The sequence below is a fragment of the Mytilus californianus genome, unplaced genomic scaffold (genome assembly GCF_021869535.1).
Source record: "Mytilus californianus isolate M0D057914Y unplaced genomic scaffold, xbMytCali1.0.p SCAF_1, whole genome shotgun sequence".
Taxonomy (NCBI): Eukaryota; Metazoa; Mollusca; class Bivalvia; order Mytilida; family Mytilidae; genus Mytilus; species Mytilus californianus.
In genome coordinates this window covers 11,817,701-11,833,840 of record NW_026262581.1, presented here as the reverse complement: position 1 = coordinate 11,833,840, position 16,140 = coordinate 11,817,701, and the positions used below count along the sequence as shown (strand labels likewise).

The following is a 16,140-nucleotide window of genomic DNA, read 5'->3' as shown; positions in this document are numbered from 1 at the left end:
ACAACTCACAGAGGAATCATGTTTTGTCCATGATCCATCCTATATAGTGACAAAGGTTCACACTAAAAAAAAATGACAATGACATTCATTTTATTTGTGAATTGATTTTGTATTAAGTTTTATATTAAGGTTCATATCTATGCAATTAAATATTCATAGAGGGGTGATCTTTTGTCAATTCATACATCATATTTGTGACAAAAGGTCCCCGCAAAAATCAGGTGACATTGATCTTTACTCTAGTCATAAATTACTTTGGTTAAGTTTTTGGCTGGGTTTTTGCCTATCCAAGACAGTCAAACAGAAGGCTCTCTTAAGCATGGGCATGGGTTTTACTGCTGGATTGGTGAGGTACAGGTGACTTAATTTCTATACCCCATTCAACCCTTAGGGGTTTTTGTCAGTTGACACATCATGTTTAGTGATAAAGGTCCACACTAAATTAGGTCACAATGACATTCATTGATAATTTAAATGAAAACTTGAATTAAATAAAGGGAATTAACTGTCCTTTATGATGACTCCATTTCTTTATTTCTATTTTTACCTTTTTGAGTTGTTTTATTTGCAGTTTTATTGCTTCTATACAGTGCTTTTTTATGGTTTGGAAAGAGAATCTGGGAATCTTTTTTCAAGATTTTTCATCATTACAAATCTATTTCATCCACTTTATTACATTTATACTAAGTGTGACTGGATTGCATCCTTGAAGTTTTGCTTTCAAATTTTTAAGCTTCATTTAATATGGTTACCTAGTGCTAGATAACTGTCAAATAACCAATATTATGTGCAGGTTTCTTAACATCCAGTGTCCGATATTACAGAACATACAAAGTGGCTAAACATTTAATGGTCGGTATTACTGGTATATTTAGCTTTCTAATTTACAATGACCAAAGTCTAAGCTTGAGAAATTAGAAATCAGTTTACTGGTATTGTTAACCTGAATAAATCAGACACTTGCCTTATCGTAGTAAGAGGAAGCAAGAACCCTCTCTAAACTAAGTCCTGAATAAGTTGGTACAGTACTTGACATATCTTTGAAAGAGGAAACCAAAAACCACTTTTAACTTAGTCCTGAACAAACCAGCCACTAGCCTCACTTACTAAGCAGATACCAGAAACCTTCTAAATTAAGTCCTGAATAAACTGGAGATTTGGTTCACCTAAGATGGAGGAAACCAGAAACCACTCTAATCTTATTCCTGAAAGTAGTGAGATGAATAAAATGTTAACGGGAAACTATTCTGAGAAATTTGATGAATAACATGACAAATTGCCTGGCTGCTTATTACTTTTGTAAAATTAGGGAAATGTGTATGATTGCCAATGAAACAACTATCCACCAAAGGGCAAAGTTGTAAAGTATTTCAGATCACCATACAGCCTTCAACAATGAGCATAATCCATACTGTAAGGCCCAATAATAACAAAATGTGACTCAAGTCAACAGAAAAAACAACAGCCTGATTATGACTGTTTTGAAAAGAAAAGAAAATTTGTTATAACATTTTATTGTGGTTGAAATAAGTCAAAAAGGAAAAATCAAGTAGCTGTTGGCTAAAACTATCAATGACAAAATATTAATTAATGAATTTGCTGTTTATGTTTCTGTAGATAGTGAAGGTGAGTAGGGACACCGTAGCTGAAAACATTGTTCATTTATTACTTGATTGCTCTCTTTGATTACAACTCTAGATCCTAAATGATCTTTAATCTTACATAGAAGGGAAAATATATCTATAATAATTGCATGAAATGTAGAGATTTATATGCATGTATTTGTATGAATTTATCACCAAATCCTAATTTTACAGATTGGATTCTTAGTGATATTATGTTCACTTGGCACTTAAATATTTCTAAGCTACATTACACTTTATTGATATTTATTCAGTATGCATTGTATTACACTATAGATGACTTCTTTTCACAGTTATAACTATTTTTGTTTCAGTAGTAATCATTTTATTTGTCAGTTTTAGTAATACACAGATTTATTTTAGACATTTGAATTGTCTACTCATATTCAATAATATATTTGAGTATCTGTCAGCTGAATTAGTTTAGTAAAACACTTGACAATTTCAGGATTTTGAAGATGAACATGGTGATAAAGTAAGACTGTGGGTGAAAAATCCTGTCTAAATCCATTTTGTTTCCTTTCATTAATGTTGTGTACAAGTTTGAAAATAATACTCTTAACCCACATCAACAGGGACTGTCCTGCTAACATGTTTGGATCAGAAGAAAACCAATAAATAAAAATAAAGTGGCAATTGTTGTAAATCGTTGTTTTTGGGAAGTGCTTGTATGTTTGAGGTGCCATCGTTCATCTATTTCATAGGTTAACCCAAGGAACAAATTTGCTAGTAATAAGTTTTCAATATTTGGTACATGGATTACTGGGGAGAGATATATATATCAGTCTTATATAAGCTATATGGTGTTAACCTTTTTTTTGATGTACCAGTGGTCACATAAGTCAATATTGATACTAAAATTCATGGTTGACTGACTTTATTATGAGAGATTGAATTTGAATTAACTGAAGTTTTCAGTTATGAGTTGCTGTAAATTATCATGATTTTGGTAACTTTTAATGGTCTCAAGACAGTCTTGACAATCATTCCATTCTTTCAAAATTTAATTGAAACTTTTTCAACTATTCAAAATCTCCATGGGGGATTTTAAGAGCAAGAGGACCTCATGCTCCTCTTATACTGTCATAAGTGTTTTTAATCTACTTCTATATTGTTTGGATGAGTATATATGTGCTTAAATACCCTATTAAATCATTTGTATGCCTGTTTTGAGGTGTTCAGTTTATTATAAAGAATTTCAAAATTCAGGTCAACACCTCTCATGGGGGATATCCCCATAAATCAGGATAGTTGGCAGGTCTGTAAGCCGATTTTTCCAGTGTTGTTACATAAAGGTTAATTTCATTTATATTTCCTTACTTTTAACTTGACCCTAGAAGAACTTCCTATATAATGCTTGATGTGGGCATTCATGTGTACCAACACAATCAGTTAACCCGTTTTCTTTAACATGTAAACTGACAGGACAGTCCTTGTACAAACAGAAACACTGATATTTTTAAATCCATTCTTATCCTAAAAATAGTTTTACCTCATTTTAGGTGCACTTGATTGAGATGAAATCTTTATATATTTTTGATACTTTGAATTTTTTTTAATAGGGAATTTCAAAATTTTATTCCATGAGGTTATTTATAGAAAATGTTATTTTAGAAATCTAGCATGTATATGTATTAATTTATATGTCACCTGTATATTATATGAAATAGCCTGTACTATATTAGTTATTTGTGTAATTATGTTAAAGGATTACATATATGTATTATATATCTATGTGAATATTTAAAAAAAAGATTTGCATAAAAGCATTTTTTTGTCACAACTCTCACACTATTTGCTTCATTGCTGTTCCTGAATGAGAACAAAAAGAATTGCATAACATAAAATAAAAGTAGATTTGGTTTGTAATTGAACCAGTATAAATTGCTAAAATTTGAAAAGTAATGTTATGATTTTAGTTACCTGTACAATTTATTGATTCATAATTTTCTTTTTGTTACAAAATATTAGGAAAAGAAAAATCCTGATATCAACACTTTAGATTGGAAAAGTTGTTTAAAATATTGCATATTCAGTTTAGGCTAAGATCTTTGTTCTCATTTTCTCACCAAACCACATTTATATAATTAAACATATTTATAAACAATATTGTATATATTTTTTCAGGCTATGGTAGCATACAGATTTGTAATGTTTTCTAGTGCAGTAATTGAATAAATGTTTCTTTCATTTTAACAGTCTGCAGGTGGTGGGAAGTCATCTCAAGAAATTATTGAAGAATTGGCGTCAGATATTTTGTCAAAAATTCCACCAGATTTTAACTTGGATGAAGTGCAGGTAATAATAAAAAGGTGTAACAGTAATTAATAAAATATAATTTCCTGTGATTTTGATTGGCTAACACAAAAGTTTTGAAGGGTTATTTTTTTCGTGACTGAACCAAGGACAGTGCCATCATATGACGAACACTTGTGAATAAATGTGATGAGAGGTATCTGTCAATGGAATGGTAACCTAACAACAAAATCAAGAAGACGTTGAGAGATCTGAGCTTACAATCTTCAACAGTTGACAAGTGTTTATACTTTTACTATGTCAAGCTCTAAATTGTCTAAAATCAGTGAAAGATGAAAAATGAATTTAACAGAGATGACCAAACATCTGCCATTCACACCAAATTCCCAAAATGACAAAAACATTAAGATAATGATTAACCACTTACATGTTCCTATCTTCCAGATGTTTTTTTTTTTACTAAAAATGCCCTGATATTAAAAGATTTAATGACATTTTTAGGAGAGGTTTAATCATCACAAATTATTACTCATCTTCTGACATGTGAGTAGTTAATAATAATGCTGAATATGTGTGTTTATCAACTACAGAGGGTTAATATAAAAGGGGACTTAAAATGTTATTTATAATTTTCCACCCAGAACCGTTACCCAGTGAGATACAACGAGTCCATGAACACTGTACTGCTACAGGAACTGATTAGATTTAACAGATTGATACAAGTGGTCAGAACTTCACTGCAGGATATTAAGAAAGCAATAAAAGGATTGGTTGTAATGTCAGCTGATCTTGAGGATGTATTTGATAGCATGATGGTAGGAAAGGTAAGTTTAATCTCTATGTCAGCTGACCTTGAGGACGTATTTGATAGCATGATGGTAGGAAAGGTAAATTTAATCTCTATGTCAGCTGACCTTGAGGACGTATTTGATAGCATGATGGTAGGAAAGGTAAGTTTAATCTCTATGTCAGCTGACCTTGAGGACATATTTGATAGCATGATGGTGGGAAAGGTAAGTTTAATCTCTATGCCAGCTGACCTTGAGGATGTGTTTGATAGCATGATGGTAGGAAAGGTAAGTTTAATCTCTTTGTCAGCTGACCTTGAGGATGTGTTTGATAGCATGATGGTAGGAAAGGTCAGGGAATTTAATTCGTAATTAGGAAATTACAAAATCTGTATTAACGAATTCCACAAATTTGCTATCACAAATTTGATCTGTGATAAAGAATTATACAATTCGTGATTATAAATTAAAATTATATTTTTGGAAGGTCCTAAATGGTCTTCCCTTATTCCTACATCTAAATTTGCTGACTATTAAAAATATGGACCGATCATTTGCTGTCATTTTGTATCCAAGATGGCTGAGTACTACCTTAAAATAGATCAGTTTTTGTATAAATATATAAAATCGGTTTTTACCTTGCATTATGCTAATAAATAAAAAGTTTTCCAGATGTAAAAAATGAGATGATAATTTCAAAGTTTAAAACTCACTTGTTACACAATCAGATAAAAATATGAAAACCCTTTTGATTACACTTGGAGAATAGAAAAATTGCTTTTAAGGACTTTACTCTCACTGAATCCAATGCTTTACTATTCCCCAATGAATTATTTTGGAGACGAATTTTAAACTGTGACCTGGAATGTTTTCCTCTGTTATGTTAAAGAATATTAAATGTTTAGTGTAAATTATTTTTTAACTAGACTTCTCAAAAAAAGAAAAAAAAAGGTACTACTGACACTGCTTTGATGATGTAAATGATGAATTTAAAAAAATGTTTGGTATTTGTATTTTATGCATGTGAAATTTAAACTGCAAGTAAATTTTGTTTTAGGTGCCATCTGTCTGGGCTTCTAAATCATATCCCTCTCTGAAGCCACTGGGGTCATATATTACAGATCTTATAGCCAGATTACAGTTTTTTAAGGTAATGTAACATTATTAATACTGTAAACCAACTAATTATCACAAGTAATTTATTTACACAACTTTTGCAAATGGAAAAAAAAACAATGTAAATATGAATTGTCATTGTCAACGTTGGATCTACAACAACAAACTTAAAAAAAAAGTTTGAAATCGCTGCAATTCAGCTGGAAATGGATAAACGAGAAAAAGGCATCCACAAAAATAAGGTGGTTTACAGTATATGAATATGTTATAAAGGCTTCAGAATTTGTAAATGGATTTGTCACTTATTTTGAATTGATCAGAGTATTATTTTAGTATGGGGAAATACTTGCAGACTGTACATTTTACTGTTATTGAAATTGTTGTTTGAAAGATTGCAAAATGTTGATGAAAACATGTTTATAATTTGAAAGGGTTATTTTAACTTATTTTACTAGTAACAGTCTGATAAAAGAATTCTATTGAACTTACTTAATTTCCTTTAGAACCACTGTACTAATTTTATAAAAACCAGCTATTACTAGGAACAGCAATCCTTTTAAATTATTGAATGAGTGGGCTATATATTTATGGAATAAAATGTATATTTCAGGACTGGATATACAGTGGTACCCCACCAGTTTTCTGGATTTCTGGATTTTATTTCACGCAGTCCTTCCTGACAGGTGTACTGCAGAACTATGCCAGGAAATACAAAACTCCAATCGATCATTTAGGATATGAGTTTGAAGTAACAACAACAGAAACTTCCATGGCAACTAAACCTGTAAGTTGTGACTATTCAGGAAAACACACTGTTGTATTTTTATTGTTATTTTTTATCTATCTTGTGACAAATGTTGCTACAGTAGTAGCTCTATGAAACAGACCCTCCCTGAGACAGCCACCTTCTCCTAATCTGAACAAATTTTCGCTTGCATTGACTGTTTACATTCAAAAAGGTGGTCTTATAATTGAGAAACTTCTGTACTGAAAAAAATAGGTTTTGATATACAAGTGGCATTGATGACTATGTTTATAATTTGAACAAAGCTTTAATATAAGATGGTACATAAGCTAGACAATCCATATTTTGTATGTGTTGCCTTATGATCTTAATCTTTTGTAATGTTTACTTGACTTCATTTTCATGGCTGAAGTGGCTTTGTTTAAAGTACCATGATAAGGCTAGTTTCTCAGAATTTCTACACCCTTTATTGAATCAGTTAAAGGTTTACTTGAATATCTGATAGGAACCACTTAACTTTGACCTGATTTTTTTCCCCTGTGGTTAACTTTATTTGTTTTTGTTTTTTAATACATGTCACAACGTCCAGTTATTATAAGTAAAACATCAAATGTCGCATTAACAGTATCATAAGGTATACATGTCTGTCTAAATTTTGCCATCCTAATCATAACCGGCTTTCATTATTTGATATAAAGTTTCATAATTATATTCATTTGCATTATTATTATACCCCCACTATCAGTGGTATACTGCAAATACCATGTCTGTTAATTTATCCCTAACTTTTGTTATATAGAACTCAGCTTCTGTACTAAGGAATGGTTTGATAATTGGTCTGGAAGTTTTCTATGGTGAGAAGTGTCATCTAAGCAATATTTGTCTTTTTACAGTTGGAATTTCCCATTAAACTAAAAAAAAAAGTTCTTCAGCTTTTACTAGCACTGGGTTGATACAACTGCTGTAATGCTTATTTCAGAGAACTTTTTTTAAAACACCTAATATTTTATTGCAGATTTTGCCTACTTTGGTATAACTTTACTATTCATGTTGTAGAAATGAGTCAGCACAATAATGTAACAGTCCTAAAAATGGATTTATACCACTTTTTTTTTAGAGTTAAATAGTGGCAGATTTACAGGGGGCATATTCCCCTTATGTAAAGGCAGATATTGTTGATTAATAAAAAGACTTTATTTTGGAGGGGGTATAAAAAAAAGGTCCACTTCCCTTTTTGAAATCTTCTCTGCCACTATTGATAATGGAATAATAAAATCCCTTGTGGTGTAATCCAAACTGTGTGTCAATTTTACTTTAATGACTGAACTATTTTATAATTATGGATCAAAAGGATAATAGATGACTGTTACATAAAAAAAAATGTATTAAATCAATTAATTTCATCTGATCCAGAAAGGGGTTTAATTTTTAAAAACCTGTTACAAATTTCTGATAGAAATTGTATTTAGAAAAGTAATCTGTAAATCTTTGCTTTCAATACATTATATATTTTAATGGAAAATTTAATCTCATGATTAGAAAATGATAAAATATCTCTGTTTTACTCAGATTCCTTAATTATATAGCAATATTAGCTACACCCAGTCAGATGAAATTAAAACAGTAATATCTGAATGTGATGTATATGTTATTGGTCTCTGGATAGTTAAATATAGTATAATTTTGTGATTGGTCTCTGGATAGATGATATAGTATATTTTTTGTGATATATAATATAGTACATGTATAATGTGTTCATGCAAAAGGAAAAGGATCCAGTTTGAAGGTCAATTGTAAATGATCACACTTAGCACTCGTTTTAGATATATAATTATATTGATCACACAGGAAGAAAAGGGTGTCTGAACATGAGGTTCTGGTGATGAAACACTTCTACTGTCCTAAATAAATATTTTACAGAATTTACAGAACTAACAAACTAATTGTTTGTGCTTAGTTCTGATGTCTTCTTCTTCATGGCCCCTGCACTAAGTCTTGTCTGCAATTCTCATAAGCAGCAAGTTATTAAAATGTGCTTGAAGTTCTAAGCCTTATTTCTGTTGTGGCCCAAAGAAGGGTTGAGTTTACTATATAAACATATCACAAAGACTTGCTTTGTGATATTTTAGTTCTTATAACAATTTTGATAATGCAACATTTTTACTTGCATAAAATGCAAGTCAAATTTGATTTTCACTGTTGCTACTAATACCATTTCATAGTTGTTTTCCTAGAATTGTCTCAAATGGGCAAAAAAAACAGTTTCAAAATGAAAAATGTTAGCTTTGCCTTAGAAATGGATAACTTTGCATTATTTCTAACAACAATGAAATTCTGGTCAAAATCATTTTTAACTGTTAACATTAACATTCCAGAAATCATATGCCCTTTGAATTGTCTCAAAATAGAAAAATTAGATGTTTCTTGATAATATCATTCATTTGCTAAAAGGGAAGCTTGTAGTTATAGTTGCTATTCTCTTATGGTTCAGGGAGCATTTGTGGCATGTCATGATGATAAATGCATAGTCTGATAAAACTCATTGAAGGTTTTTTTAAAGGAATTTGAACAAGCTATTGAAGTTGTGCTATTTATACTATGTATTATTCATTGATATATTACCTTAAAATAATGATCCATGACATTTTTGTTCCATAGACAAATGGTGCTTATATCAGAGGGCTTTTCATGGAAGGAGCTCGCTGGTGTAGGACAAAGAGGAAAATAGTGGAATCTGAACCAAAGATACTGTATGATCTGATGCCTATTGTATCCTTTGTTTACACAAACTAGTATTATACCTTCATCTTACTGTATATGTAAAAAAAAAAACATTGAAATTGGTAACTTAAGTAATATGAAAAATTATTTATGACATTTTAGATAAACTCTTTTATTTGCTCATGAGCAGTAATCATTGTTAAGTATTTCTGTGTGATTGAGGTTTGTAATACAGCAAATCAGTGGCCAGAAAGGCTGTAATTAAATACAGTGGCGTGAGTCGTCTAGGGAGTTGATCTACATCTACTTTAATATTCCTGCCTATAACAACTATGGTAGAACTTTAATTCATGCCCTGAACATTTTCAAAGGCATGCTGCATAATCATATCACGTCAATATGTTATCATCCTGAATATGTATGTAATATTTGCCACTGGACATTAAGCATCAATCAACACACCCAATGTCTGTATTCAGGAGACATTTAGATAAACTTTTGTGATAAACAGAGGAAGATGTAAATTTTTTACTCAACCATTTTTGTAAACAAAAAAGAAAAGTTATTATGAACATATAGACCATTTACTTCCTTAAATCATTGTGTAGATACAGTTGAAACCAGGAGAAAAACATAAGTTTGAGGAAAAGCAAACATATTCATGTCCAGGTAAGTTGTCATATTAAACAGACAAACATGAAATTCTGTTTGAATTTTTTTATAGCCCAGCAACAACGTTGTCTAGGCCATATAATTTTACCCTTATCCGTCATTCTGCAACGAACAGTTATACAGTTTTTGTCTCGCCTTGACGGAGTCAAAAAGCGAGACATAGGTATGCTGTTTTCGGCGGCGGCTGCGGCGGCGGCGGCGTCAACAATGTATTAGTTTGTGATTAGGTCTAGTTCATGGTGAACCACTAGTGGTAGGTCAATGATATTTGGTATGCAGTTGTATAAGCATTGGCATATCTCATTTCCATGGAGATTATTTGGCTCCGCCCCCTTAGTCATGGTCTATAGACTTTGAAAATTTTGCTAAGTTAACATGTATTAATTTGTGATTAGGTCAGTTCAAGGGGAACCATTAGTGGTAGGCCAATGTTAATTGGTGTTCAGTTGTATAAGCATTAGCACATCTCATTTCCATGGAGAATATTTGGCTCTGCCCCCTTAGTCATGATCTATTGACTTTGAAACTTTTGCTTAGTTTACATGTATTAGTTTGTGATTAGATCAGTTTAAGATGAACTGCTAATGTTAAGTCAATGATATTTGGTATGCAAATGTATTGGCATTTGCAAGTATCGTTTCCATGGAGATTATATAGCCCCACCCTGATCATGGTTCATTGACTTTGAAACTTTTACATAGTTTACAAGTTAATGTTTGTGTTTAGGTTTGTTTAAAGGGAACGACTTATAATAAGTCAATGGTATTTGGTATGCAGTTGTATTAGCATTGGCACATCTCATTCCATGGGGATTGTTTAGCCATGTACCTTCAGTCATGGTTCATCGACTTTGAATATTTGCATAACTTACATGTTAAAGTATTGCTATTTTAATTTCAACATTTGCATTATCAAAATTACAAAAAGGCGAGACAATTCTCTGTGATAACAGTTTATTTTCTAAAAGCCTTCACATATTGAGCTAATTTTTAGTATGTAAGTCTACTATGATGAGTTACTGTTACTTACAGATCAAGTTTTAGTTCCACTCTGCTGAATTTTGCCGAATTTACAGGCTTTGGACTTTGAAAATTTCATGAAAATAGCAGTTATACATACTTTTTTTCTTAACGTCTTCACATATTGAGCTGATTTTTAGTATGTAAGTCTACTATGATGAGTTACTGTTACTTACAGATCAAGTTTTAGTTCCACTCTGCTGAATTTTGCTGAATTTACAGGCTTTGGACTTTGAAAATTTCATGAAAATAGCAGTTATACATACTTTTTTTCTTAACGTCTTCACATATTGAGCTGATTTTTAGTATGTAAGTCTACTATGATGAGTTACTGTTACTTACAGATCAAGTTTTAGTTCCACTCTGCTGAATTTTGCTGAATTTACAGGCTTTGGACTTTGAAAATTTCATGAAAATAGCAGTTATACATACTTTTTTTCTTAACATCTTCACATATTGAGCTGATTTTTAGTATGTGAGTCTACTATAATGAGTTACAGATCAAGTTTGTGTTTGGTTTTGCTCTGCTGATTTTTGTTAAAACAACAGGCTTTGGACTTTGAAAATTTTGTGAAAATAACAGTTACAGTGGAATCCCCTGTGTCCACGTGGCCTGTGATATCGCACATTACCTGATTTCATCATATTGGCAATGTAACACAAACAGAATCATTCTTGTAATTGTTTTAGTCTTTCAAAGGGACAAGAAAGATAAAAATTGATAAGTTCAAGCATAAATTTATAATTGCAATCCCATGATTGACCATATTAAGTCATTTTCAATAAAAAAAATTACATCATCAGATAAAATTGAATTCATTTTTAAGTCAAGTTTTATCAAAATGAAATAAATTTTGCTCCACATCCTTGGCAGTCTGTTTGGTTCAAACTGAACTATATTTCGTAGTATAAAATCTTTCCTGTATTCAAAATTAGCCATTTTTAGAAGGCATGTGCAAAATCACCGGATATTTGAAGAACTGTAAAAACAGGGGTTTCCCTAATTTTGGATGCTCATTACATAAAATCTTAACGGTGAAACCATATATGAAGAAAATTTCATGAAATTAAAGTATATCATGAATTTGTTCACAGAATATTATCCAATTACTGGTTTTATGAGATTACCAAAGTAAAGCCAAAAGTCTTAGGTGCACGGATACACAGGACTGCACTGTATACTGACTTTTTTTCTAAACACCTTCACATATTGAGCTGATTTTTTTATGTGAGTCTACTATGATGAGTTGCAGATTGAGTTTACATCTGGTTCCTCTCCACTGATTTATGTTGAAATTATGGGCTTTTGGACTTTGAAAATTTCATGAAAATAACAGTTATAAGGACTTTCATTCTCAAATTTCAACTCCTAAAAATGGCTTCAAGCTTTTTTTGTGAGCAGGGCAATTTGTGTCATTCCGACACATCTAGTTTTATAATAAGTAACGAGGACAACAGGAATTACAAAAAAAAATATTAAACAGTACTACAAAACACAACAACGACGAACACTTGACTCCTCCAATAAAATAGAAGAGAGGTGGAAAAGATACCAAATGGATAATCAATTTCATAAGTCAAAAACAAACTGAAAATGCCATGGCAAAAAAATGTAAAAAATGACCAAAGACAAACAATACTATATACAAAATAGCAAACTAAAGACTGAGCAACACAAACTCAGGATCATTATCCACATGTAGATGTACAAACAGCATTGAACAACAAATGGTCCAAGTAGCCTGACTTGGTACAGGTTCAAAATGTGATGGGGTTAAGCCAGTTTAAGTTCTAAACCAATTAACAGACTAATGTTTAGAACATATACATGTATAACATAATTTTGAAGTAGCAAATTATATTATCCTCTTAGTTTTATTTGAACACAAAATGTATGATGATATCTAGCTTGAAAAAAAGCTTACTTAATATTTACATTTTTTAGAAGTTGTTACAACAATTTATATTCATTGTCTTTTGTCAATCTGTTTTCAGTATATAAAACAAGTGCAAGAAGAGGTACATTATCAACTACTGGTCACTCAACAAATTATGTATTAAACATTCTTATACCATCAACAGAACCAGAGGACCATTGGATCAACAGAGGGGTAGCTTTGTTGTGTCAACTTGATGACTGAGAAACAAAACAACTGTAACACTTAAAATGTTTAGTGCTAACATTTATGAAGCTAAATGAAATACCTAGAAAACATTTTAGTGCTATCATTTCTAATCCTAAGCTAAATTATTTATTAGAATTCACATACATTCAGTAGAACAATTGAATAACTGTTTTTATTTCAATTATATATTTGACAATTTATTAGGCGACATCATCAAATAATCATTAATTGTTGTTTTTTTTTTCATTTTGCATTTTGACATTGTTATGGGTGCAAGAGTTGAAAATGGAGGGAATCATAAGTCATTCATTTTTATACATTTTTATATTCATTCAAAAACTCACAGAGTGCTCATTAAAGATTAAATTTTTTTGGAGTTTGAAAATAAATTCTGAAGGTAAATCTTTCATGGATGACAGTAAGAGGTGCATGTCATTTATTTTAAGGGAGCTACAATATCCAAATATAAATCTTGTCGTAAAATGCATGAAATATTTGCCACTGGGTGTTAACCATAGAACAATCAATCAATTCCAGTATAAAACTGATAATTCTGTATCTGTATTAGATTGCATGATCATATGTTGTATTTTAGAGAAAAGTTAATTCAGAAAAATGTATACTCCTAGACATTTATGTTGTAAGGTTTTTATATTGAATTGATGATGTGGGAATTTTTCATGTACGGCTATTTCTTTGCTTATTTTGTATTTATTGAAACAATAGGAGAAAAAGAGTCTTATGTGCAAGTTTGCTTCAAAATGTTAATCTGAATGTAAATTGCTTCAGTTTAATGTATGTAAACCTTGTGTCAAGTATTATTTACAGTATTCAAAGCGGGAAAATTAGGGTAAAAATACAGTTTCAGATTCATTTGGGTAGCACCTAGCGATATATTGGTTAAGTTTTATATTCGTTTATGTGCATGCAATTTAAAATCAAGTATAACCAAAAAGATCTGCTCCCACAAATCACCTCTTTATCATAAAAATCTTATGACTAACATTGAACGTAAATCATGAACAATTCAGTATACTTTATTCAATAGTCAATTTTAGTCCTAAGACAATTTTTTGAAACGCAGACCAGCACGTAAAAGTATGCAAGAACATATTGGCAGACATGTTTATATAAGCTTATCTGTGATAAGATACTTTGTAACTTAGTATGGTATCAGATATATTGTAACTTAGTATTGTATCATTGCATTTATAAAGCTTTGTTTAGCTTATTGTATTATTAGTCACTTAGATGGTTCTATCTTGTATATAAGTTGTAGCATTTTAATGCCAAATCAAAGTCTTTCAAACTAATGTATATTCACTGTAAATATTTTTTATAATTTTTTTTTAATAAATGAGGGAAATCATAAGATCTTGATGTAATAATGTTGTATTTTGTAAACCAATTACTTTTCTCATGTTTTACATGTTCTTAGACCAATCTGAGACAAATCAATGCTTATTTCTCTTGTGAATTTGATTGGTTTATAGTTTCATGTTGCCATGACAATGATTTGGAGTAATTATTTTAGTTTTCCTAGTCTAGTTTGACTATCTACATGCTTGTAGGCATATAGCGTTACATTTAGATCAAATGATCATGTTAACTTTTATATTTTTAATAACATTAAAATGCTGTTATTTTATATCTAAGATTTTATTTCATGTAGTAAGATTAAGGCCCCTGTTGCTAATTATAAAGTGAAGGAGGTTAGTAATTATTTACCCTTGATTAAGGGTAGGTAAATTAATTATATTTCTCATACATATATGTACAATGCTGGGCTGTATGTCTGTTCATTCAAAGATATGCCATTTTGGACAAACAAAATTACCAGACTTGATGGTCAAATGTCATATCTTGTTAACAAAGTTTTGGAAATTAATTCTGTTTCAAAGGTTTCTGCTCTTAAAGGCTCATACTTCTTTTCCATTGGGTTTAATTTAATCTGGGTTTGAAATTTCATAAAACAATCAATCATGTTTAAACCATGTTTGAGTAAATATTTAATTAAGTATGAAAATTGTATTATGCAGTTAACTATGGTATAACTTTTATTCAACAATTGTTATCAATCATATTAGATTTATATTTTTGTTAACTTCATTTGTTTTGTTTTTTTAAATCTTTGTTGTTTTGGTGATTTATGAAGTATTATGCTGTAAATAAGTGTAAATATTACAATATAATTTATTTAGTAATTTTCACAGCTTTGTTGTAAAGATTCTAATCGTACCGTCCTATTGTATTCTGTGATAAATGTTTATATAGAATTTTGTTTACAAAGAAATAATATATTTTTTACATTTTTACATACATGACTCACTCTTAATAAAAGTAGAAGATAATTTATACATAGTTATGTTCATTTTGAGAACCTCGGTATAAAATGGGCTTGTGAAATACTATACAATAACATTGCATCCATAGTCAGTTATCATAAATTCCCTTTTTAAACCACTTAGTTAGGTTGAAATGGTCCCTTGGTGTCTGATAAGTGATGGTAATATCTCACAATGGCCACAAAAATCCAAATGATCTAAAAAGGTGATGTAGTACACATGATAGAAGTTATCTCCAGAATAAATACTGTAGATTCTTTTATTTTGGTCTGTCCTAATTCTTTAAGGCTTGAGGAAAAGTTGTATTCGTGTGGATATTAGATTTCATGGTTTTGCCAAAGTCTGCATATAAGAATACAGAAAATGTGTACTTCATTGAACATTTAAATTTGTGGTTTACCCTTATACACAAAATCTATATCCACATTATAACTCATCACTGCTAAGCTACTGACTGTGACAAAACTTTTAAGTTCATTCAACATATTGAAATATTTAAAGTACAGGCAAACAGCAAATAATTATCTGACAAATCTTAAAAGTGATATATTACAACATATAACTGTCAATCTGCTGATAAAATATCAAGTCAATCTGTTCAGTAGAAAAAAAAATTACAAGTTTATTCATTATATTGAAAAATTCAAACAGGAAGTCTGATCTGAATACATGTAACAATTTTGCTAAACATACAGACTGAAAGAGAAAA

The 16,140-nt window shown here is 30.5% G+C and overlaps 1 protein-coding gene across 4 annotated transcripts in view; it reads left to right on the top strand.

The window, feature by feature from the left end:
- LOC127698932 (dynein axonemal heavy chain 3-like) overlaps window positions 1-15,441 on the top strand; it is a 157,242-nt gene extending 141,801 nt beyond the window's left edge. For 3 of the 4 annotated variants that reach the window (XM_052202720.1, XM_052202898.1, XM_052202826.1), the window contains 7 exons: window positions 3,843-3,941; window positions 4,541-4,723; window positions 5,745-5,837; window positions 6,414-6,587; window positions 9,207-9,317; window positions 9,878-9,938; window positions 12,956-15,441. In XM_052202720.1, the coding sequence (XP_052058680.1) occupies window positions 3,843-3,941; window positions 4,541-4,723; window positions 5,745-5,837; window positions 6,414-6,587; window positions 9,207-9,317; window positions 9,878-9,938; window positions 12,956-13,101 (867 nt within the window). In that variant the 3' untranslated portion in view covers window positions 13,102-15,441. Of the gene's footprint in view, window positions 1-2,091; window positions 2,119-3,842; window positions 3,942-4,540; window positions 4,724-5,744; window positions 5,838-6,413; window positions 6,588-9,206; window positions 9,318-9,877; window positions 9,939-12,955 lie in introns of all 4 variants that reach the window. The other variant, XM_052202798.1, reaches the window with a different exon arrangement.
- Window positions 15,442-16,140: the final 699 nt, after the last annotated feature.